This window comes from Culex pipiens, chromosome 1 (genome assembly GCF_016801865.2).
Source record: "Culex pipiens pallens isolate TS chromosome 1, TS_CPP_V2, whole genome shotgun sequence".
NCBI lineage: Eukaryota > Metazoa > Arthropoda > Insecta > Diptera > Culicidae > Culex > Culex pipiens.
In genome coordinates this window covers 135118270-135141058 of record NC_068937.1, presented here as the reverse complement: position 1 = coordinate 135141058, position 22789 = coordinate 135118270, and the positions used below count along the sequence as shown (strand labels likewise).

Here is a 22789-nt window from a genome sequence, read left to right as displayed (position 1 = left end):
ACCTCCTGATGTTTTAACCCGATTTTGAAAGGGAGCCCGGGTGACATCTCGGGTGACATAAACTTAAAAAAAGGTAACGGTCTTACTTATTGCTAGAAAATAGAAAAGTAAAAAATCAAAACAAAAAAAAATATTATTAAATTCTTAAATTCTTAAATTCTTAAATTCTTAAATTCTTAAATTCTTAAATTCTTAAATTCTTAAATTTTTAAATTCTTAAATTCTTAAATTCTTAAATTCTTAAATTCTTAAATTCTTAAATTCTTAAATTCTTAAATTCTTAAATTCTTAAATTCTAAAATTCTAAAATTCTAAAATTCTAAAATTCTTAAATTCTTAAATTCTTAAATTCTTAAATTCTTAAATTCTTAAATTCTTAAATTCTTAAATTCTTAAATTCTTAAATTCTTAAATTCTTAAATTCTTAAATTCTTAAATTCTTAAATTCTTAAATTCTTAAATTCTTAAATTCTTAAATTCTTAAATTCTTAAATTCTTAAATTCTTAAATTATTAAATTCTTAAATTCTTAAATTCTTAAATTCTTAAATTCTTAAATTCTTAAATTCTTAAATTCTTAAATTCTTAAATTATTTAATTATTAAATTATTAAATTATTAAATTATTAAATTATTAAATTATTAAATTATTAAATTGTTAAATTATTAAATTATTAAATTATTAAATTATTAAATTATTAAATTATTAAATTATTAAATTATTAAATTATTAAATTATTAAATTATTAAATTATTAAATTATTAAATTATTAAATTATTAAATTATTAAATTATTAAATTATTAAATTATTAAATTATTAAATTATTCAATTATTAAATTTTTAAATTTTTAAATTATTAAATTATTAAATTATTAAATTATTAAATTATTAAATTATTAAATTATTAATTTATTAAATTATTTAATTATTAAATTATTAAATTTTTAAATTTTTAAATTATTAAATTATTAAATTATTAAATTATTAAATTATTAAATTATTAAATTATTAAATTATTAAATTATTAAATTATTAAATTATTAAATTATTAAATTATTAAATTATTAAATTATTAAATTATTAAATTATTAAATTATTAAATTATTAAATTATTAAATTATTAAATTATTAAATTATTAAATTATTAAATTATTAAACTATTAAATTATTAAATTATTAATTTTTTTAAATTATTTAATTATTAAATTATTAAATTTTTAAGTTATTAAATTATTAAATTATTAAATTATTAAATTATTAAATTATTAAATTATTAAATTATTAAATTATTAAATTATTAAATTATTAAATTATTAAATTATTAAATTATTAAATTATTAAATTATTAAATTATTAAATTATTAAATTATTAAATTATTAAATTATTAAATTATTAAATTATTAAATTATTAAATTATTAAATTATTAAATTATTAAATTATTAAATTATTAAATTATTAAATTATTAAATTATTAAATTATTAAATTATTAAATTATTAAATTATTAAATTATTAAATTATTGAATTATTAAATTATTAAATTATTAAATTATTAAATTATTAAATTATTAAATTATTAAATTATTTAATTATTTAATTATTCAATTATTAAATTATTAAATTATTAAATTATTAAATTATTAAATTATTAAATTATTAAATTATTAAATTATTAAATTATTAAATTATTAAATTATTAAATTATTAAATTACTAAATTATTAAATTATTAAATTATTAAATTATTAAATTATTAAATTATTAAATTATTGAATTATTAAATTATTAAATTATTAAATTATTAAATTATTAAATTATTAAATTGCTAAATGCTTAAATTCGTACGACCTTCATACGATTGCACGGACGACAAACGACGGACGTCTGACGTATTTTTCAGTCAGGGTAGTTTGGTTACAGCGGTTCCATCAATCAAAACCAGCTCGATACGTTTCTGAAGGTTTAACAAAATTCGATGTTTTCCTGTTCAAATTCATCGCACGCACCACTCAAAATTTTTTAACGCAAACTGTCAACGATCGAAACAGCAAAAGCGCGTCCTCGCATTTTCAAACCGATTTGTGGCGGTCTCGGTTTTTGGCGATTTTACCCCGAAAAACGTACGCATTTCCACCCAAAATCGGTTCGTTCCGACGGACACTTGCTCGGACCGCACAAACACACCACACCGCAGTCGGAAATGTCCAAGCGGAAGCCCTCGTTCCGGTGAGTTGCTCTGTTTGAAGTTTGTGCTTGGTTGTTGTTGTTGTTGTTGCTGCTGCTGCTCTTGTTGGACTTTTTGGGGAATCTTATTTTTTTGCTGCGTCTCTCTTTCAGGGTCGACCAGGTTCTGCCGGACGACGATCGGCTCGGCGCCCGGAGCAACGTCTGGCGCACGATTATGGACGTAAGTGTTTACACAAATTTTGTCTGTAGAAGTTGCCCTTTTGCTTTATCTTATGTTCAACGGTCAAAATGACACACACAAACACCACTCTCCGTGGGTTCTCCGGAACCCCGTCCTGCTCCTCGCGCAGCGGCAGGGATTTTTCAGGTGCTCCTTGGCGTTGGTTCAGCGACTTGCGCGCTCCGTTGGCAGCTGGTTCGCGCTGGATGGAGGTCGCAAACGGAAGCTGTCTCCGGATCCGGAGGGGGAGGACCCCGGAGAACCGCCACCGGTAAGGAATGATGGGAGGGAGGCCGAGCTTGCGGAGAGTGGTGGACACGAGTTTTTGTTTTGTGTTTTTTGCTTGTTACGATTGTTGGTACAAGTTTAAAGTTTCTTTTTTTCTAATTTGCTTGCAGAAATTTTCGAAAAAGGAAGAATCGGTGGAATTGGACATTGACGCGGCTATAAACTCGCTGGACTATGAAGTGTCGGACGATAGTGAGATCAGCGACGTTGTGGAGTCGGGCGTTGAGGAAGATTCGGACCAGGAGAACCGCGAGGAGCTGAATAAGCAGCTGGTGCAGGTGGTCAGTAAACGGAAGCCCATTTGGCAGCGGAACGGGTTGCACAAGCTGATGACCAGCATTGAGGATCCCACCGTCCAGATCAACATGTTGAGCCACGAAAAGGTTGAAAATTGGCTGTTGAATAGGTCGGCCGCGGCTGGTTCGTTGAATCGTGAGATTTCTCAGGGCCAGGAAACGACAATCCTGGAGAAGACGGTCGATGGAGATCGAATGAAATTTCACCGGAAGCAGCATCTGACGGTGTCTACCAAGGACGACGAGGACTCGCTGTACTCCGTGGACACGGCCAAGTACATTTTGTCAAACAAGAACAAAAACAGCCGCAGCCAGATCAAGGTGTACAAGCAGGTCATCAAGCAATACACGATGATTTCAACCGCCAACGGAGCAAACGGCACCGCTCATCCGAAACTGCATTCGATCAGCAACTTTCCGGTCATTCCAGAGGAGCAGCTCTCCCTTTCGGCAAGTCATGCCGATGCGCGGCACCGGTCGGACTCGGCGATCGAAACTGGCGGTGGAACAAGCATGGAACAAATGTCCAAACTTGTCAGCGATCGAGTCCCGTCGAAATCCTCCAACACTCGGGCTCCTGCCGCAAGCCGCAAGAAGGTCTTCAAGAAAACCATGAAGAAAAAGCCCACGGCCAAGGAGCGATCCGTTACGCCGACCAAGCCCCGAACCGCCAACAACAAGTCTTCACCACCAGCCCAAGTCATGGAACGAGCGCTTCGAAACGGCGCTAAAGTCAAAAAGATCCCAGCCGAAACACGCACAACCAAGCCAGCTGCGACAGCGGCGGCGAAGAACCGTCGAATCCACTGGAAGGAGACCAGCATCTCAGGACGAAGTGCAACCCGGGGCAGCTCCCAGAACACCGCCAGCAGCAGCAGCAGCAGCGAAGACGAAGAACACAACGAGGTCTTCACCCGCTCCAAATCCCGTCAGAGAAGCCCGCCCAAGCGAGAAACTCGACGCCGCCCAACCCGACGAAACAACGCCTCATCCAACTCGGAATCTTCTCCGCCCAAGGCACAAACTCCGCCACGACGCCAACCAACCCCCACCAAGTCGAGGCAGCTCCGGAGCAAAAATCTCGAAAAAGACCTCGTCGCACCCTTCGAAGCCATCAGCCTAAGCCCCCGCAAGCGGCTAGACCTCACCACAAACAACACCATCAACCAGACCACGAACATGACCGCCCTGTTCAGCGGTGCCAACGAGAAAATCACCAACTCGACGGAAATCAACGCCACCACCAGCAACCCCGGAGCGACCAGCTTCGCCAACAGCACCGCCAGCAGCAAAGCCGCTCGCATTCCCGGCTTCCCCGACCAGTCGCGCTGCCTCGTCGTGTACGAACCGCGACAGATCCAAACGGAACTCCCCCCGGACGCACGAATGCGCATCCAGATGTCCGATCTGAATCTCACCGGTGTGACGAAACCACGACATCTGGAAAAGTTCGCCAAGTTCAACTACTACATCCACCCAAACTCGTCGGTGCGGTTCTTCCCGTCGGACTCGGAGGACGACGAGCCGGTGGCGGTGCCGCCGGTCAGCGTTAATAGCTCCGATGAGGACATCAGCTACGACGATGATGATCCGATTCTAACGTTCAACCCGCGCTACACGGACCGGTTGAACGTGGTCGAGGTGCGGCACGATTAGGGCGATTGAGACGGCGCGGCCAGGTTGCTCGCGAGCGAAAGAGGAACAGTTACGAGTAATGTTAGTACTAAAACGTGTTGTAAGTTTATGATAGTTTTATTTCGTAAGATGTATGATTCACTAGCAATTTAATAGAAATTTGACATTTCATGACCGATTAAAAAATTGCGTTTGTTTGTCGTACCACATCCGAAATTTACCTTTAAGTTCTTAAAAAATATGTTTAAGCCAATTCTGTGATTGCTGCCTACCTCACAAAATCGTTAGCAAAAGCTTCTTGTTTATATTAGATTTGAAAATCAACCCTTTTTTACCTTCACCAAAATCGTTTGTTGCATAATGCAGAAAGTCCACAGATAAACCTACAAATCTTAAACTATAATCGTGATTTCAATCAATCCATGGTTGCTTTTTTAGGTTTTTTAAGCTCAAATCAAAGTATGTTTTTGTTACAGTGTAGTGAAGCATTTAAAAAACATCGTATGGTGCCGCTGTAATCAAACATAAGAAGAAAATATGGCACAGACTCGCGTAATAAAGATGTTTTGCTAGACTAACAAACGTCTTGTTGAATAGGGTCTTAAAGCCTTAAGAGCGAGTCCACGAGCAAAGCATACCCATCTCGCATCGACCTCAGCCTGAAATTTTCAGGGGTTGTTTGTACATATAAAACTAGCATCTGGCCAAAATATGAGCACTCTAGGTCAACGGAAAGTGGGGCAAATCGGGACACAAAGTTTGAAGGTTCAAACACGTCAAAAATCTTAAAAAGACTATATGTTCACCTTCGATGCTCGTTCGAGAGCGGACAGGAACCGGCCACGGAAAACGGGGACCGGCAAAAAAGAACAGATCGCAACGGATCGAAATAAAACAGAACGCGCGGACTAGAAGTCAGGACACATGACCGAGTCGTCGGGTGGTCAGAGCCGAAAGAGGCAGATTTATTGGTCCAATCTTAATAGTTAGCCTAGAGAGGAGATCACGATCTCGCTCTTTTATCAATTCTCTCGCTGATAAGGTCACACAAATATTGTTACACTACACAGATCGATCAAGAGAGAAAGTACATAAAACACTGAACACAAATTTATCTAGACTACATTTACTTTAGGTTGTTCCACAATTAACATGCTCCCCCCATTGAAATCCACGAATTTCAATCTTCTTGTTCTTCCTGATCGTTGCTGCCGTCGTCTGCAGCCTCAGCTTCGGGTTGTTCAGCGTCGTTGTCCTCGATCGGCAACAGGCACAGCTTCGCGATCGCCCGTCGAATCACCTTCTTGCCAGCTCGTACGTCAGCCACCCGCACTAGGCCGTCAGGACCCGGGATGACGTTCTCGATTCGCCCTAGCTTCCACTGCATCGTCGGCACGTTGTCCTCTCGGATGATCACTAGCTGCCCAGGCTTGATCTCGTACCGCTTGTGCCACTTGTTTCGGTTCTGCAAGGTTGTGAGGTAGTCCTGGTGCCAGCGAGCCCAAAAGTGTTGCACCATCTGCGTCTGCCGCTGCCAACGCGACAGGGTCGTCTCTTTGCGGTCCGACAGGTCTGGTTCGGCGATGTCGGTCAACGGTCGTCCCACCAGGAAGTGACCAGGCGTGAGAGGTGTGGCATCGGTTGGGTCCTCCGACATCGGGCTGATCGGTCTCGAGTTCAGCACAGCCTCGATGCGAGCGAGAACGGTCGTGAACTCCTCGAAGTTCATGTTGGCTGTCCCGGTGATCCGCTTGAGGTGGTACTTGGCAGAGCGCACGCCGGCCTCCCAGAGTCCTCCGAAGTGCGGAGCGTTGGGAGGGATCATGCGCCAGTCGATCGAGGTCTTGGTGCAGAAGTCGTCCAGCTTGCCCTTGAGTTGCTGGGACCGAAACAGCTCGTACAGATCCCTCAACTTGTTCTTGCTGCCGACGAAATTAAGACCGTTATCGGAAAAAAGCTTGACCGGTTTACCTCTCCTCGAGACGAAACGTTGCAGGGCGGCGATGAACGCATCGGCCGTCAGGTCTCCCACAAGCTCCAGGTGTATGGCACGTGTAGCGAAGCAGAGGAAGACCGCCACGTACGCCTTGTATGTGACCGTCGAACGCTTGTTGTGCTGGCGGATGTACATCGGGCCAGCGAAGTCCACACCAGCGTTGAAGAACGGGCACACACCTTCGAGACGGGCCTTGGGTAGGTCGCCCATCATCTGCTGCATAGCCACCGGCTTCGCCTTGAAGCAAGTGACACATCGTCGAATGATCTTACGCACCGTACTGCGCCCGTGCTGCACCCAGAATCGTTGCCGTAACGCGCTCAGCAGCAGTTGCTGCGGGGCATGTAGAAATTCCTCGTGGTAGGACCGTACCACGGCGTCGGTGAACGGGTGCTTCGACGGCAAGACCATGGGGTGTTTCTGACCCACGGTGAGGTTGGAGTGACGGAGCCGTCCGCCCACTCGCAGCACGTTGAACTTAGAACGGTCTGGGAACACACAGAGGGTGATTAGTTTACTTCTACTGTGAATTACCTTTCCGGACTCCAGCTGTTGAAAGTCGTCGGGGAACGCCTCTCGTTGAGCAATGCTCGTCAGCGCCGCCGTTGCTCGGTTGAGTTCGGCGATGGTCAGATGTCCGCTCCGACGCTCTCGTTGATCGTCCTTCCGGATGCAGTCGATGAACCGCAGCATCGTCGCCATCGTTCGCTGCATTCTCCGGAAGCTGCTCTCGATCTCGAACAGGTTGAACATGGCAGGAGGATCAGTGACTGGGAGGCTTACTGTTGGGTTTCGCGTTTCCGGGAGTTGCTCTACAGGTATGGTGGGAGGTTGGGCTGGCCAGAGGGGCTCGTTCTGGTCCAAATACGTCTCGTCTTGCCACCAGATCGGACACTCTCGGATTTCGGTCGGCAGTAAGCCGCGAGAGAGTACATCAGCGGGGTTCTCGTGCGTGCTGACGTACTTCCATTCAAAGTTCTTGGTCAGTTCTTGGATCTGAATGACTCGGTTGCTGACGTAGGTGTCGAGTCTGCCTGGGTCGGTCCGGATCCAGGAAAGCGCCACGGTGGAATCCATCCAACAAACTATTCTAGTAAAGGGAATGCTCAATATGTGCGTTAGGTTAGAGATTAGTCGTGCAAGTACAAGCCCGCCATCAAGTTCTAGGCGCGGAATGGTCTGTTTTGCGTTTTTGCTGGGTGCGATTCGAGACTTTGAGGTGAGCAATCTGACTGTGCTGTACTCCCTGCTGTACACGCACCGAACGTAGACAGCTGCTCCGTATCCCAACATCGATGCATCGCTGAAGCCATGCAGTTCTATCTGGAGCGGATTTGGGTGTGGGATTACGTTTCTAGGAATTTCAATTTCACCCATCTCGGCGATCTGGTTGCGGAAGGTATCCCACTCCTCGGTGTCTGGTAAGACATCGTCCCACTCGACCTCAACTTCCCACAGCTTCTGCATCATCACCTTCGCCTTGAAGATGACAGGACCCAGCAGTCCGATCGGGTCGTACAGTTTCGCGATGTCAGAGTACTGGGATCGCTTCGTCGGTGGCCCAGTGTTGAAGCGAATCTCGTGCAGCTTGGTGAGGAACTTGTCGCTGCTGGGTTGCCAAGTTAACCCCAATGTTCGCGTGGTCTTCTGGTCCTTGAAGAACGCGTCCTGCTCGTTGTCGGCGTTCGGAACCGACTTCAGCAGGTCCGGGTGGTTGGATGCCCACTTGTGCAGGTCAAATCCAGCCGACTTCATCATCGCGACAAACTCCTTCTGCAGCGCCAACGCTTCTTCCAGCGTGTCAGCACCACTCAACAAGTCGTCCATGTACACGTCGTCAGTTCCCGCCTTCGCCGCCAGGGGAAAGCGCTCGATCTCGTCTTTGCACACTTGCGCCAAAGTTCTGGTTGCCAAAAATGGTGCACAGGCTGTCCCGTACGTCACCGTAGCTAGCTGGTACACCTTCACGAGCTCATCTGGATGCCTCCGCCAGAAAATTTGTTGGTACTTCCGGTCTTCTGATCGAATCCGAATCTGTCGGAACATCTGGGTCATGTCGGCCGTAAACACGAACTGGGGAAAACGGAAGCGGATCACGATGTCGTAGAGCTTCCGCTGCAGGGCCGGACCGACGTACAGATGATCGTTCAGGGAGCTCCCAGATGTTGTACCGGCTGAGGCGTCGAACACGACACGCGTCTTTGTAGTGGTGCTCGCCGGGTTGAACACCGCGTGGTGGGGCATGAAGTATCCACCCGGGACCTCGTCCGCCTCGATCATGTGCCCTTGGTCTTCGTAGTCCTTCATGAACGCCACGTACTGCTCACGAAGGTTCTCGTCGCGATGCATCCTTCGCTCCATCTGCACAAATCTGCTCAGCGCCATCGCACGACTATCGCCAAGTTCTCGGATGCTCTCCTTCACCGGAAGTCCAACTTCGTATCGGCCGTCTCGAAGTCTCCGGCAAGTGTCCGAGTAGCTCTGCTCGGCTGCCCGCTCGTCCGCGGTCAGCGCACGGGTTTCTGGAACGGCCTCGGAGTCCCAGAACTGCTTGATCTGCTCGCTCAGCATCTCGTTGGTCACGACTCCGCACGTGCGCGTGGAAGTCTCATCTGCTCGTCGCTCGGTCGCTCCGCCCACGACCCAGCCAAAGGTCGTTTCCTTGCACCAAAGTGTACGATCATCTGCCAGAGGAAACGACGCGCCCGTAAAAAGATCATTGAACGTTTGGATGCCCAACAGAATATCGATTCGTCGCGATCGATTGAACAAAGGGTCTGCCAGGTGCACACCTGCTGGGAACCGCTCGGGGTCGACATCAAAGGTTTCGATCGGGATGTCTGTTGTGATCTTCTTCATCATGAGAAACTCCAGCTCGTACAAACAATCGGGGTTCGTGGTAGAGCGAATCCTTGCTGCTACCTTGCTCTTGATCAACTGTTGTGCTCCAGACACACCAGCTACACAAACGTTGGCCTTGACCTTGGGGAGTTTCAGCATGTTGACGATTCGGGACGAGATGATATTGTGCATCGAGCCACAATCGAGCAAAATACGGCACTTGATCGAATTTCCATAGGCGTCCTCAACAACTCCCACCGCAGTGTACAGCACAAATTGCTTCGCTGAAGGGATCGACGACGTGTCACACCCAACGACAGAGTTCGATGACGACATGCTCTGTGATGGTGTTGGTGCTTGCTCTTGGTTGGGGACGTTGGAGGTTGGGGCAGTGTGGGGCAGATGCAACAGAGTATGGTGACGACCACCACACGTACGACACGAGCTGCTTCGGCACTCCCTCAGGTAGTGCTTGTTGCTGAAGCAGTTTAGACAAAGGCCCAACTCCTTGATCTTGGCAGAACGATCCGACGCAGACAGGGTTAAGAACTGACCACATTTGTTCAAATAGTGCGCACCCTTGCACACGAAGCACTTCACGTTGCTGTTGCTGGACCTCGACCGTGAAGGAGCTGTTTGAATCGGAAAGGCCTTGGACTGGCGAGGGGCAGATCTTTCTTGGGGGGTGGTCTTACCACGTGGGGCAGACTTGTCCTTAGCCTCGTTCTCTATGCTCTCAAGACACCTGCACCGGGACTGGAGGTATTCGAACAGCTTTTCCCAGGACGGCAACGCGTTGATGGTCAGCTGTAGCTCGAAATCTTTGCGTGTACCTGGATCGAGACGCGAACACACCAGGTAGATCATGAACTGCTCGGACAACGGCTCGACTTTGAGATTCATGTTTGCAAGGGCTCTTAGGGATTGGCTAACTTCATTGATCAGAGTCCGCAGATCTGATCCAGATTCGCTAGCAATGGGCTCCAGGTGGAACAATTGGGCAATGTGCTTTTCTACCAGGACTCGTTTGTTCTCGTACTCGTGGCGAAGAGCTTTCCACAGAGAGACAAAAGTGTCTTCTGCAGACTGGATGAAGCGTGCTTTGCCATCTTGAATGGCCGCCCACAGGTAGAACAGCTTCTCGCTGTCGGCGAGACCTTCTCAACGCTTGATTAGGGCATTAAACGTGTCCTTGAAAAGGTGCCAATCTTCCGGGTTTCCGCTGAAGTGAGGGAGGGGAATGTCGGGCAACTTGGGATGGGCTTGATGAGAGGAAGATACCTTGACCTGCTCACTCACCGGCTTGGGAGGATCGATTTCTCGCAGTCTTTGTCGAACAAGATGGCGGATCTCGTCGAGCAAGTCCTCCACTTCCTCGTTGGTTTGTTGGAATGCCGAAACCTCATCCTCTTTAATGACACCGTACAATTTAACCTCGGTCTCGTGGAACAAAGAACGCATTTCTTCGACCGATTCCTGCTTGTCTTCGAGAAGTGAGCGATCAAGCTTCTCGGAATCAAAATCACGCACAAAGATCAACAGTTTTTTACCCCGCTCCTTAATGGAGTCAATCATACGGGTGTATGACGTCACCGCGATTTTCTTCTCGGCCGCCATTTTGAGCGATTCCCAAAAATTCTCCCGGAAACAACGCACCCACTTGCACGACCTACCTGACCTCTAACCTGGATTCCACCTAGACCGACCTGAAAGGCATGAAGAGCATACATACAGCGATCACGTGGGTGATCCAGCTGGCATCGAGCAGTGCGCACCGCACCGCGGCTCAATGACCCCCACAGTCACGATCAACTCAACTGCACGTGTTCTTTTTGCCCGAAGGCCACTGTTTCAGCCCTCGGCTGAGAATTGTTGCACTCTTTTTTGGCTCGCACAGTTTTGCACAGTTCTTTTCGTGTTCAAATAGTACAAATTGTCCGTGCACTTCGTTCGTCCAGGTTCTTCGCACCAAATTGTTCTTCGTTGCTTCGATCGTGAATCACATGGACCGATCGTCCATTTTGTTCGCACAAACGATGTCCAAGGCGGAACGCCCAGGAACAATTATTCCCCCACACGCGTCCGTGTCCACCGTTTTTCGTGGTCACTTCACTGTCACTAGTGTCCTTCACCGTCCTTCGGACCCGGTCTTCGGATCCGGTTCGAAGGACCACTTTTATGTTCACCTTCGATGCTCGTTCGAGAGCGGACAGGAACCGGCCACGGAAAACGGGGACCGGCAAAAAAGAACAGATCGCAACGGATCGAAATAAAACAGAACGCGCGGACTAGAAGTCAGGACACATGACCGAGTCGTCGGATGGTCAGAGCCGAAAGAGGCCGATTTATTGGTCCAATCTTAATAGTTAGCCTAGAGAGGAGATCACGATCTCGCTCTTTTATCAATTCTCTCGCTGATAAGGTCACACAAATATTGTTACACTACACAGATCGATCAAGAGAGAAAGTACATAAAACACTGAACACAAATTTATCTAGACTACATTTACTTTAGGTTGTTCCACAATTAACACTATAACTTAGGCAAAATTCAATTTAATTTCAAAATTCAAAATGCATCTGAAAGGGCTTAAAAAATGCAACAAAATGCAGGATAGAGCATCCCAATTGGTTAAATCTAAAGGGAGTTATTGGCATTTTAGTGAAAAAATAGCATAATTTTCAAACTCAGATAAAAAAGTGTTCCATCCAGATTTCAACTCGGATCGACCTGCAGCTTGTAGGGGACATCTGGAACTACCATCTGTGACTGAGAACGCTTTGGGTAAGGCAGTGTAACATATTAAATAGACACTTTTACTTTTAGTGAATTTTTTGGTTGCATATTTTTGCTCGGGGCCCCTTAGATCCCATTTTTAGGTGATAATTTTATCATATTCATGTTCCTGAGACAATTTCACATAAGAAACATGCATAAAAGTGTTTGTTTTCATCCATTTTAACCCTTTAAAAAAGAAAGTTAAAAAAAATCTTCGATTCACATTTATTGAAAATCAAATTCGTTTCCAAGGATACTAGATGACACCAGAAAAAAAGAAGCTTCTTAATTTTTTTACCTTTCATTTTTTAAAGGGTTAAAATGGATGAAAATAAGCATTTTTATGCAAGTTTCTATTGTGAAATTGTCTCAGGAACACGAATATGATAAAATTATCACCGAAAAATGAGATCTAAGGGGTCCCCCGAGCAAAAATTTACAACCAAAATGTAAATGTAAAATTGTCTATTCAATATGTTAAACTGCCTTACCCAAAGCGTTCTCAGTCTCAGATGGTAGTTCCAGATGTCCCCTACAAGCTGCAGGTCGATCCGAGTTGAAATCTGGATGGAACACTTTTTTATTTGAGTTTGAAAATTATGCTATTTTTTCACTAAAATGCCAATAACTCCCTTTAGAATTAACCAATTTGGATGCTCTACACTGCATTTTGTTGCATTTTTGAAGCCCTTTAAGATGCATTTTGAAATTAAAATGAATTTTGCCTAAGTTATAGCCTTTTTAAGATTTTTTACGTTTTTGAACCTTCAAACTTTGTGTCCCGATTTGCCCCACTTTCCGTTGACCTAGAGTGCTCATATTATGGCCAGATGCTAGTTTTATATGTACAAGCAACCCCTGAAATTTTCAAGCAGATTGGTGAGGTCCAAACGACGTCCCATACAAAGTGGTATGTCCTGTTCATGGACTCGCTCTTAAGTAAATTTTTATGTCTGGAGTTTTGTTTTTTTTTAAAGGGTCCATTAATCCAAATTTCTAGTTTTTACTTTTTGGGTGTTTTTGAAAAATCACCCAAAAAGGAAAAACTGAAAATTTGGATTAATGGACCTTTTTTTTTAAAAAAAACTCCAGATGTACAACAGTAAAACACAAGTTATCAGAAATGGTAAAAATTTCTGATATTTGTTTTTCCATTTTAGTGCAATTTTTTTTTAAAGACAACATTTCTGGAGTTTTTTTTTGAAGGTCGAATAAACCAAATTTTCAGTTTTTGCTTTTTTGGTGTTTTTTAATACCCCTGACTCAAGGCGGTTTTAAAAACACCCAAAAACCGTTTCAAAAAAAAACTCCAGATTTGACGACTTTTAGGATTTTCGAGTTCGGCAGAATTCTGCCGAAAACAGATTTTTACGGCAGAAAATGCCGAACTTCGGCAAATCAACTGTCATTTTTCGCCGAGTGTTTACCGGATCTGGTACAATTCGCCGAATGTAGTTTCGCCGTATGGACATTCCGCCGAATTGTTTAAAAAATAACTTTTTTTTGTATAATTTATGCATTTTTTCGCTGCAGAGCCATCATGTAACTCACTCATGCAAACTTGTAGAAGAAGTGGCAACATAATAATATAATAATGTAAAAAGTAAAGAACATCTCATGTTTGAAAGAATGCAAAACTCACATAAATGAAACAAATAATTTGCTTAAAAACAAAGAATTCAAAAACTAACGGAAATTAATCCAAAGTATTTGCTCAGCATTAATAGAACTGCTCAGGTTCGAATGCATGCAAAAAATTACAGAAATAATTCAAAAATATGCTTAAAACAAGAGTGCTACAAATAAAGAACTCCTAATATTTGAAACATTGCAAAAACTCACAGAAATGATTTAAAATTGTATGCTGAAATTAAATAACTGCTCATGTTTGGAAGAATGCAAAAACTCACAGATTTTTTTTTTAACTCGATTATTTATGAAAGCAATTGTTTATGCATGTAATAATGCATAAACTTTAGCCATGCCACATTTTCTTCCATGTGGGGCAGAATGACTCATAATATGCCAAGACTCGGTATTTATTTCTGCCGAACGATAAATTGTTCTGATTTCGGCAGAAAAAATCAGAGTGTGATAGTTGATTCATAGCAATTTTTTTAATTTGAAATAAAAAAAGTGATAAAAATAGTGTTTAAAGTGCTTTCTTATCGTTGTAGATAATAATTAATATTATGTGTTGGGATCCAATTGTAAATGTTGGAAAATATAACAAGTATTTTTTTCACTCAAATCAAGCCCTGATTTGTATTTATACAAAGCATCCAACGAAGCCATTTTTCATCTTTGGTTTGTCCATATAAGTCTCCATACTAATTTGTGCACTGCAATATAGGAGGTTTTCAACCACACAAGATATTGACCTTAAAAAAGTTAAAGTTTAAATTTCCTGCAAGCTAATAAAACCAAAACAAAACTCAACAGAGAAAAAATAAAAGTTAGGAGTTTCTTTCATGTTTCAAAAACAAAATAAGGATGTTGCTTTAATAACATTTTATTGTATTTTCCTTACAGATACATTCTGCTTGTCATCGATGATAAAACTGTACGTGACTTTATTTCAATAAACTATAAACCTTATGTGTGTATTACACACATTTATAAAGTACGCTACTACTTCGAAAGTATTTCAACAATACATAGTCTACTGCTATTGTCCGTTTGCTCAGAAATATTTATCGAAAAACTTGCATTTTTTAAATTTTTATATATTGCTAAAAAGGCATCTTTTTCACAGTTGCTCGAATGTACATAAATACTTCGTACGAATTGCATTATAACGTAGACAGACAAAAAAAAAGAACTCTTTACAATTATTACGATTTGTGACTAGTTTCGTGATTGTATCATTATTTTTTCACTCTCGCGACATTTCGAATCCGCAGAAGTTTGCGAACCCGTTCCAAAACCAGGGAACGACGCACTTCCGGGCCGCGCGCGCGCACGCTTCCAATCGGTGGAATGTTTTTTCTACAGCTCGGTGGTGATTTCGTCCTGCGGTCGGAAGCCCAGCTTGAAGAACTCGTCCTGCAGCCACAGCGAGCTGTCGTTGATGCCGGACGTGGACAGGTACGACCGGACGTGGTCAAACGTGTCCCCGAACGGGTTGCTGGCGTTGCCGGCGTCCGTCACGTGCGACGAGGACGACCGCTCGTCAAACTCGTGCAGACTGATGAGCGAACCGAGGAAGTGGTTCTGTTTGGTGGTGCTGGCCGTTTCCGGCTGCAGCAGATTGCGCTGATTTTTGGCACTGAGACTGGGCGAGGTGTCGCTCTCGTTGGCCGCTCCGGTCGTCGAGCTGCCGTTGCTGAATTTGGACTTGAAGGTGGAATGTTCGCTGGTTCCGAGCCGCGGATCGGACGCTGACGATGGGAGGGAGGGTTGCTGCAGGAACTCGATCAGCTGGGTCAGTTCCGGTTTGTACCGGTCCAGGACGCGTTCGGCCCACACGTACAGCCGCTGCCAGTCGTGTGGCGGTGAACTGATCAGTTCTACCGGTTTGTTGAGCAGAATCAGGATTTTGGCCAGATCCCGTACCACCGGATGGTACGTGGCCGCACCGGAAGCATCTCCCGAAAGGTGCAACTTCCGGATCTGACGACGCGTGTCGTTCAGCATCTGCAGAAAGTACTCCGCTTGCGGCCTCAACTCATCGAGCTGCTTCACAAACTCCAACCGGTCGATGTTCTCGTCGATGAACGTTTCGCGGTACTTTTTCCGCTTCTGCTTCCGCCGGATCACGGCCATGGCGGCGATGATCAGCACGATGCACAGCACCGCTCCGGCAGCGATCCCGACGACCGCCGCCAGGAACGAGCCGGAAAAGCCCACCGGGTAGCAGATGCGACCCATAAACTCCGACGTCGTGGACCACTGGGCCGCGTAGCCGCCGGGACAGTCCGGGACGCACTCGCGCGTGTCTATCCGCAGCAGCAGGTCGGCACATTTGACGCAGCCCCGCTCGGTGCAGCGAACGCACGCCGGATGCAGCGTGGAACAGTCTGGAAAAATGGGAGGGAAAAGACATTTATAAATGGTTTGCCTTTAATTCAGATTGCTGCGATTTCAGCTTAACGTGTAGAAACGTTAACAAGAGTACACGCTGGTTTAATTCAATTCAATTCAATTGTGTTTTTATTAGAATTTAACAGTTCTGTTCCAGGATGTTACATTTGCAATTCAGAGATTTGGAGAACCTTTCAACTGAGATCAATTCATAAGCCTTTGCAGGGAGGATACATATTTCTGCGTTTAGATTTTGCTAACTGGGTGTTCTTTTAGGGAAAATAAATTTTGAGAAAAAAACCCTAACACGCTGCTTTAAAATAACACAAATCATGGGTTTATTTTCAATCAGAATTTACAGATATTAGCTTGCATATTGGGGCTGATTTCAAAATAGTGTTTTACTTAAAAGACCAGATTTTTCTATTTTTTTTCTTTCTTTTTTGTCATTGTGAATCGATCCAATAATCTTCTAAAAATGTATGGTAATTTTGTTATGACGGGACTATCCATAAACTACGTGGACACTTTTTTGGAAACATTTTATTTTTATGAGAAAACAAGTCTATTAAAACTTCATTGCCTAAGGCAATCAATTGATCAGAAAATCCCTTTACCCTCACGCAGAAAAATAAGGCACATTTGAATCAACAAAACGTTTTGTTGATTTAAAAATCATGATTTTGGTTGACTCAACGCTAAATGTCAAAGCAGCTTTTTCAAAACAACAAAAGAATTTTGTGGAATTGAGAAAATCAAGGTTCGTTTCAACGCAATTATTGTTGATTGTATTCAACAAAAAATTGTTGATTCAAACCTCATTTTTCTACAAAACATTTTTCTGTGTGCTTATTCCTTAAAGGGACCATCCACAAACCACGTGGACACTTTTTTGGAAATATCAACCCCCCCCCCCCCCCCCCCTTCGTGGGCAATTGTGCATACAAAAAAAAAACTTTTTTGTATGGAGCAGCGACAATCGCCATAACCCCCCTTCCCCCTCCCCCCCCCCCCCTAAATTGTCAACGTAGTTTATGGATGGTCCCAAATAACGATATTAGAATATTTCGGTATTGGCAGCAGCCAAAATTGTGAAAAGATAAGTGCGGAACGAATGATTATAAATAACTTCTTTTGTCAACAAGGAAAAAATAACACATAAATGCTTAAACTAAAAATTGTTCAGTTTGACTTATTTTCCAAAAAAAAAAAGAGGTAAATAATATATTCACTGTCATTTCGTAGAAATCAAACGTACTCAGAAATAAGGCTTTGGAAAAAAAATCACGCATTTCCCTCGCTTTTTAAATGCAAATTCTGCTAAAAATCACCCAAATTGAAGTGAAATTCACAAATTATGTGTTGAATGATGAGTTAAACTCATTTCTAAGAAGGTTCGGTTTTGACAATATCTAAAAAAAAAATACTCAAAAAGGAGTCAGTTTTGGAATGAGCGTGTACAATTTAACGGTCTGTTTCAAATTTAACGTGTAAACATTGTTTTGATTTCAACAAAAATCTTATCCAGATTTTTAAGTAATGTTGGTACCACTGAGTGATTTTGACTTGTCATTCGTAACGCCATCTTCGCATGAAAATCTGGAAAATAATTTACTAATATTATGATGGCATCTTATGGAGCGTTCTTTCATTACGAAACGCAGTTGGGAGGAGGGAGGTCGGAGGCTGTTTTACGCTTCATACACAGAATTTTAAATTTTGTTGCGAGGGGAGAAGGGTCTAAAAAATTATTTTTTTTTTTGCCTTACGTAATAAAAGAACGCTCTCTTATTGGACATAACACCCAAAGTGTCAAATTCGGCTAATTGCTTAAGTTCACTGGTGCAGAACCAGGCAGGAAATTTCAGAATCACTTTAAGAATTTTGTTCTGAATCCTCTCAAGATGGATTTTCTTATTTTGTAATTTCAGACCACTAAGCGAACAGAATTGCACAATCGATCGCCACCCACAGAAACCGATTATCGGTTAAATACCACATCTACCACGCGAAATAATGGAGCACCCGATTCGAGTGGTAGAAATGGCAGTTCTCCCATAAGGAATACATTGTAGAAAAAAGCAAAAACTGCTCGAATGGAAATGCTCCATTGATCCCATCTCACATTAATCAACGTTGACATTTCCCCTGGGTTATTTATTTACGCATCACTGACACAACACCAGTTGCTCTGCCCATAAAAAAACGGCCAATGAAAGTGGATCCGCTCAACCGATGCCATGGGACATAAGTCACCCGCGCACCAAAGCGCAAAGCCGCGTTCCTTTCAGTTGGCAGCAGTGGCTTTTGCGGGAAGCCCTCGAGATGCACCGTTTTGCGCCGACGTAGAAATCGAAAGTCGTCCACAACACGTGACGTGGCCGTCTTCCTGGAACCTGAGGAGATCCGGCTGCGCCGATAACCACTGGCGAAGAAGCGTCCCGACTTGTGCAACCATAACCTCAAAACATTGCGCAAATCTAACCTGCAAAACCACGCTGGGTCCGCCAACAATCAAGATCGCGCTCGTCGTCGTCGTGAGCTGAAGAGTTCCTTTTATGGTTCCGACGCCACCGAGCTTCTATTGTTACAGTTTCAGACCCCAACATCGGCTCGTGCTAATTGACTGGCAGCACGGTTTCGGCGCCAAACAATAGAGGCACGATTTTGGCCCAAAGATCAGCGCTCGTCGATCATTGCCGCTGAAATGTCTAATTTTACTTGCAGGCGAGCAAACCGCCATAAAAAGTAGTCAGTATGATCGAAACGCTAATTAAATGCGATCGATCGGGTACTGACTGGGGTTGTGGAGTGAAACAATAACAATTATCCCTTAGTTTGGTCGGTTGCTAACAAGAACGAGAAACCTAATTGACATGTTATGGCGTCGCTGGAAATGAGCTCATTGACGCGACTAATAGATCACGATTTTCTCGGAATCGCGCTTTCAACTGCGGTGGCAGGTGCGACGTTAATTTCACACCTCGGTTGCCGCAACTTTGTATGCAAATTATGAGCAGATTTTAACCATTTACGAGCATTCTCACTTGAGCGTGTGTAGTTTGTTTCCAAAGGGGTCAAATGTCAAACGCCACCTCAAAGCAAAGCGCATCGCAGCAGTCGCACAAAAGAAACAGGTAAATATGGTGCATTTTTTTCCAAGCTTTCAAGAAATATGATCACAAAAACCTTATCAAACCAAATGGAAAAAGAGCTCCTCACCGCGTCGGAACCAATTACCGTTTCCCACGGGCCGGGTGTGTGTGCTTTCTTCCAACACTCATCGGATCGTGACCGGCTTAACGATCGGCTCACCGGCATTCTTCAGTGTGCAGAATTCTCTCCACCGGAATCGATTTGCCACGATCGTGCAAACATTTCGCGGCATTGTTTATGCATGCGTCATTGTTTTGCTGCCCAAGTCGGTCATTGTGTGATTTATGCGAGCGAGCGACCCCCGGCCGGCGAGTGAGCTCATTAACCAAGACACGAACCTGTCAGCGCGAAAAAAAATAGTGTACAAGAACCGGTTCGCTGCAATTGTTTGCGATCTAGGTGACCTCACCGTCCTTTTGCAATTGAACGGTTCGCGACTCGAAGCCATGTCGGAGGTAGTTAAAACATCGATAAAGTGTTATTGCACAATGACATTTGAATACCTGCTGCACACAGACCAGACCGACCTGCGCGACTGTGTGCCAACGAGTAAGAATTGTTGGCAAGGCTCCTCGTGAATCTTGATGTCTGCCACCTCCACGTGACACCCTTCAGCAAAAGGCTAAAGTAATAACTGTCTGGGGGGACAAGAACATTGCTCATTTTGCGAAATTGATCCTGGCTCGGACGGAGGAAATTTGGCGCTCAAGAGCGCAGCATCTCACGTTTCACCTCTCGACACGATAAACAACGGCTCACGGAGAGGCTCAAGCTTCGATTGTTTACGTGTTAACGGTTTGGGGGAGAGATTTGAGGCGCGCTCAACAACAGAAACCGTTTCGAGAGCGTGCTCTTGAAAGAAGTGCGAAGCACAAAAACAAACCGAAAAAATAAAACATTCGACAGTTTATTAATCAATGTTAATTATTTAACATCAATTTTCGAGCTGGTACCGGTCGAGGTTTTTCCCGCGCACACTTTTTCGTGTATATTTGCGCAGCGTTTGTATACAAACAAGTGCTATTTTTTAAAAAGACTCTTCACCGCAGGCCTCTCCAGCTTCGGAGGCAGAGGGTGTGAAGATTTTCCCAAATATTTACTCAATCTACTTTTGCCTTGAAATAAGTAGTAGACGCGCTTTGCGTCCGCCTTTCGGTTTGTTTATGTTTATCTCGAGAGCTGTGCACTTCGACTGTACTCCCGTGCAGCTCGTGTGATTAGATAATTTCGAAACTGTTTGCAGCTGTTCAACTAGAGGTCAGGGCTGCTTAAAAACTACTTCAAATTTGAGTTACACCGTGTGAGCGTGCACACAGACAGCAGGCGGCTGGCGTTTCCAAAGGGGTTAAACGTCATTGCGTCAAAAAGACTTGCGCGCAGTGTTTAGAGGTAAGTACTTTCTGTTTGATAATCTCCAGGCTTTCGAGAAATATGATCACAAAACTACAAACAAATACGGTGCGCGGTGACCAACCCGCGAAAGTATGTCAACAACTTCCTGTGTTGACATTGGTCAAGGCACGTGCGCGAGCCAGATTGTCATCGGCGCGCCGACAGTGTAAACACGACGAAGAGAGCGAAGAGAAACCAAGATGTAATTCCAATTATGGGTCATGCGATAACTAAAACGATCAAATTACAACGCCATGCGGACAGGAGGACGCTCCGGCTGTAATTGCATAATGACCACCTTTCTGGTGCGCTGAACACAAGTAGTCACACGCAGCGGCGGCGACGTTCCGGTGGCACGTGTTGAAAGGAAGACGACCAATCCTAGTCAGCAAGATGATTAAGTCGCCACACTCCAGAGAGTCTGGGGTATGGCTGCGGCCGTAAGTGTTTATTACCCGCGCGGAAAATTTACTACGAAAACGCGCAAATTCCCCTCCAAGTACCGCGGCCGTAACGATGATCATTATTTGCTGCGGCCTGTGGTGGCCGGCAGGCTCCACAGCGTGATAAGATCTTGGCTAGTGTGTCAGCAGTGGTGGCGACCAGGACACCAGGCGTGCATAAATCCTTGACGTTTATGGGTCGTTTTTCATGCAAAACGGTTGCTCAGGTGTCGAGTTGGCCATGCAATTACGCGAGCGTCAGATACGATCAAATGAGATTTTTTGTTTGCCATATTATGGTGCTATAAAAACGGTAGCTGTCAACTTCAAAGTTTCAATGTAGCCATTTTGAAGTCGTTCTAATCTGAGTCGTCCTGTCACCTAGAATCATTTGTCATTTCTCAGCCATAATGGCTTCCGCAACAGACGCTGTCACTTCCAGGTGTCAAATTAAATTCAATGAGTTCAACTGATCAGAATTTTTCCATAACATGTCGCATTCCCCTCAAATTGCACACTTTATTTACAATCGTTTAAACGACGATCCCCGACATCCGGCTTAACTGACGCGGCACCCTGCTGCAACCAAGTCGCCATTCGCAATTATCGAGAATGAATTATTATCGTTATGTTCCCTCCCTCTTGGCCTCGCCCGGCGATGATCTACGTTCTTCACTCGATCTCTATATGAAAAAAGAGAACTTAAATATCATGTTCTCGGCTTAAGTGCAACGTTGTAAATCAACACTCCGTGCGTTGTGTACTTGCGCTCGGGCATTCGCGTGTGCTTTATTAGCATAAAACTGATTAAATCATATTCTTGTCTGAGCGTCGGTGCCCGACTGATCTGGGTTTGATTCTCGTTTAGGTATCACAAAGTCGGTCTGCTCCATCTGGCGCGCGTTAAGTGCACCACTTAGGTTCTCCGACTCCAAGATTTCCTTTCTTCTGATTTCCCTACATCCTGTGCCTAAGCATTTAACAAAGTTTCTTTTAATTTAAACATCGACCGCCTCATCATCAACATCATCTTGGTCATGCACGCTTCTTTGATTCGATTCCGCGAGCCCGTTTCATCGAGTTCTTTCGTTAGAACACGACGCCGCTCTTGTAATCCATTGCGCAGATCAACAAGTGTTAACGCGTGTTCTGAACCTCCCTTTACCTTTCTTGATTTGACTCCCTCCATTGGAGATGCTCTTAAGCGTCCAAAGTTTAACTTGACATTTGTAGCCATAATGGCGAATGTCATGAAAAAAACAAACAACTGTTCAAGAGCCAACGTGATTCACGACCATTTTTATAGCAAAGTTACATGCCCTGAACACCAATTTGTCGGCACTTTGATCTTTTCCCGACGACACGGCGGTCCGACCGGTTGAAATTATGCACTCCCTCCTGCTGCGTTGTAAAGTGTTAATCAGCCACCTTCACTCCTCTACACCTGAGTTCAAGCACGGTCCTTCTTATCGCTTCGCGGCGACACAAACGCCCCCCTAATTGGTCTGTCACCCTCCTGCCATAATGGCGCCG

General features: G+C 43.6%; 3 protein-coding genes across 4 annotated transcripts in view; 1 reads left to right on the top strand and 2 right to left on the bottom strand.

Moving 5' to 3' along the window:
- Positions 1 to 2016: 2016 nt before the first annotated feature.
- On the top strand, positions 2017 to 4826 carry LOC120418360 (uncharacterized). 2 transcript variants are annotated; one of them, XM_039580719.2, is made up of 4 exons: positions 2017 to 2226; positions 2338 to 2407; positions 2538 to 2678; positions 2806 to 4826. In XM_039580719.2, the coding sequence occupies exons 1-4, from the start codon at positions 2201 to 2203 to the stop codon at positions 4645 to 4647; spliced, it is 2079 nt and encodes a 692-aa protein (XP_039436653.1). In that variant the 5' UTR covers positions 2017 to 2200; the 3' UTR covers positions 4648 to 4826. The 2 variants fall into 2 exon arrangements, with proteins under 2 accessions (XP_039436653.1, XP_039436654.1); XM_039580720.2 differs by lacking the exon at positions 2538 to 2678.
- A 980-nt stretch (positions 4827 to 5806) lies between these two features.
- Positions 5807 to 11080, bottom strand: LOC120418326 (uncharacterized). Its single transcript, XM_039580658.1, has 2 exons — positions 10668 to 11080; positions 5807 to 10607 (listed from the first exon to the last, which is right to left on the bottom strand). Exons 1-2 carry the CDS (start codon positions 11078 to 11080, stop codon positions 5807 to 5809), a joined length of 5214 nt encoding a protein of 1737 aa, XP_039436592.1.
- Positions 11081 to 14738: 3658 nt separating this feature from the next.
- Positions 14739 to 22789, bottom strand: part of LOC120418369 (uncharacterized) — a 36358-nt gene continuing 28307 nt past the window's right edge. The window contains exon 2 of the mRNA XM_039580730.2: positions 14739 to 16261. Coding sequence (XP_039436664.1) covers positions 15231 to 16261 — 1031 coding nt within the window. The 3' untranslated portion in view covers positions 14739 to 15230. The remainder of the gene's footprint in view (positions 16262 to 22789) is intronic.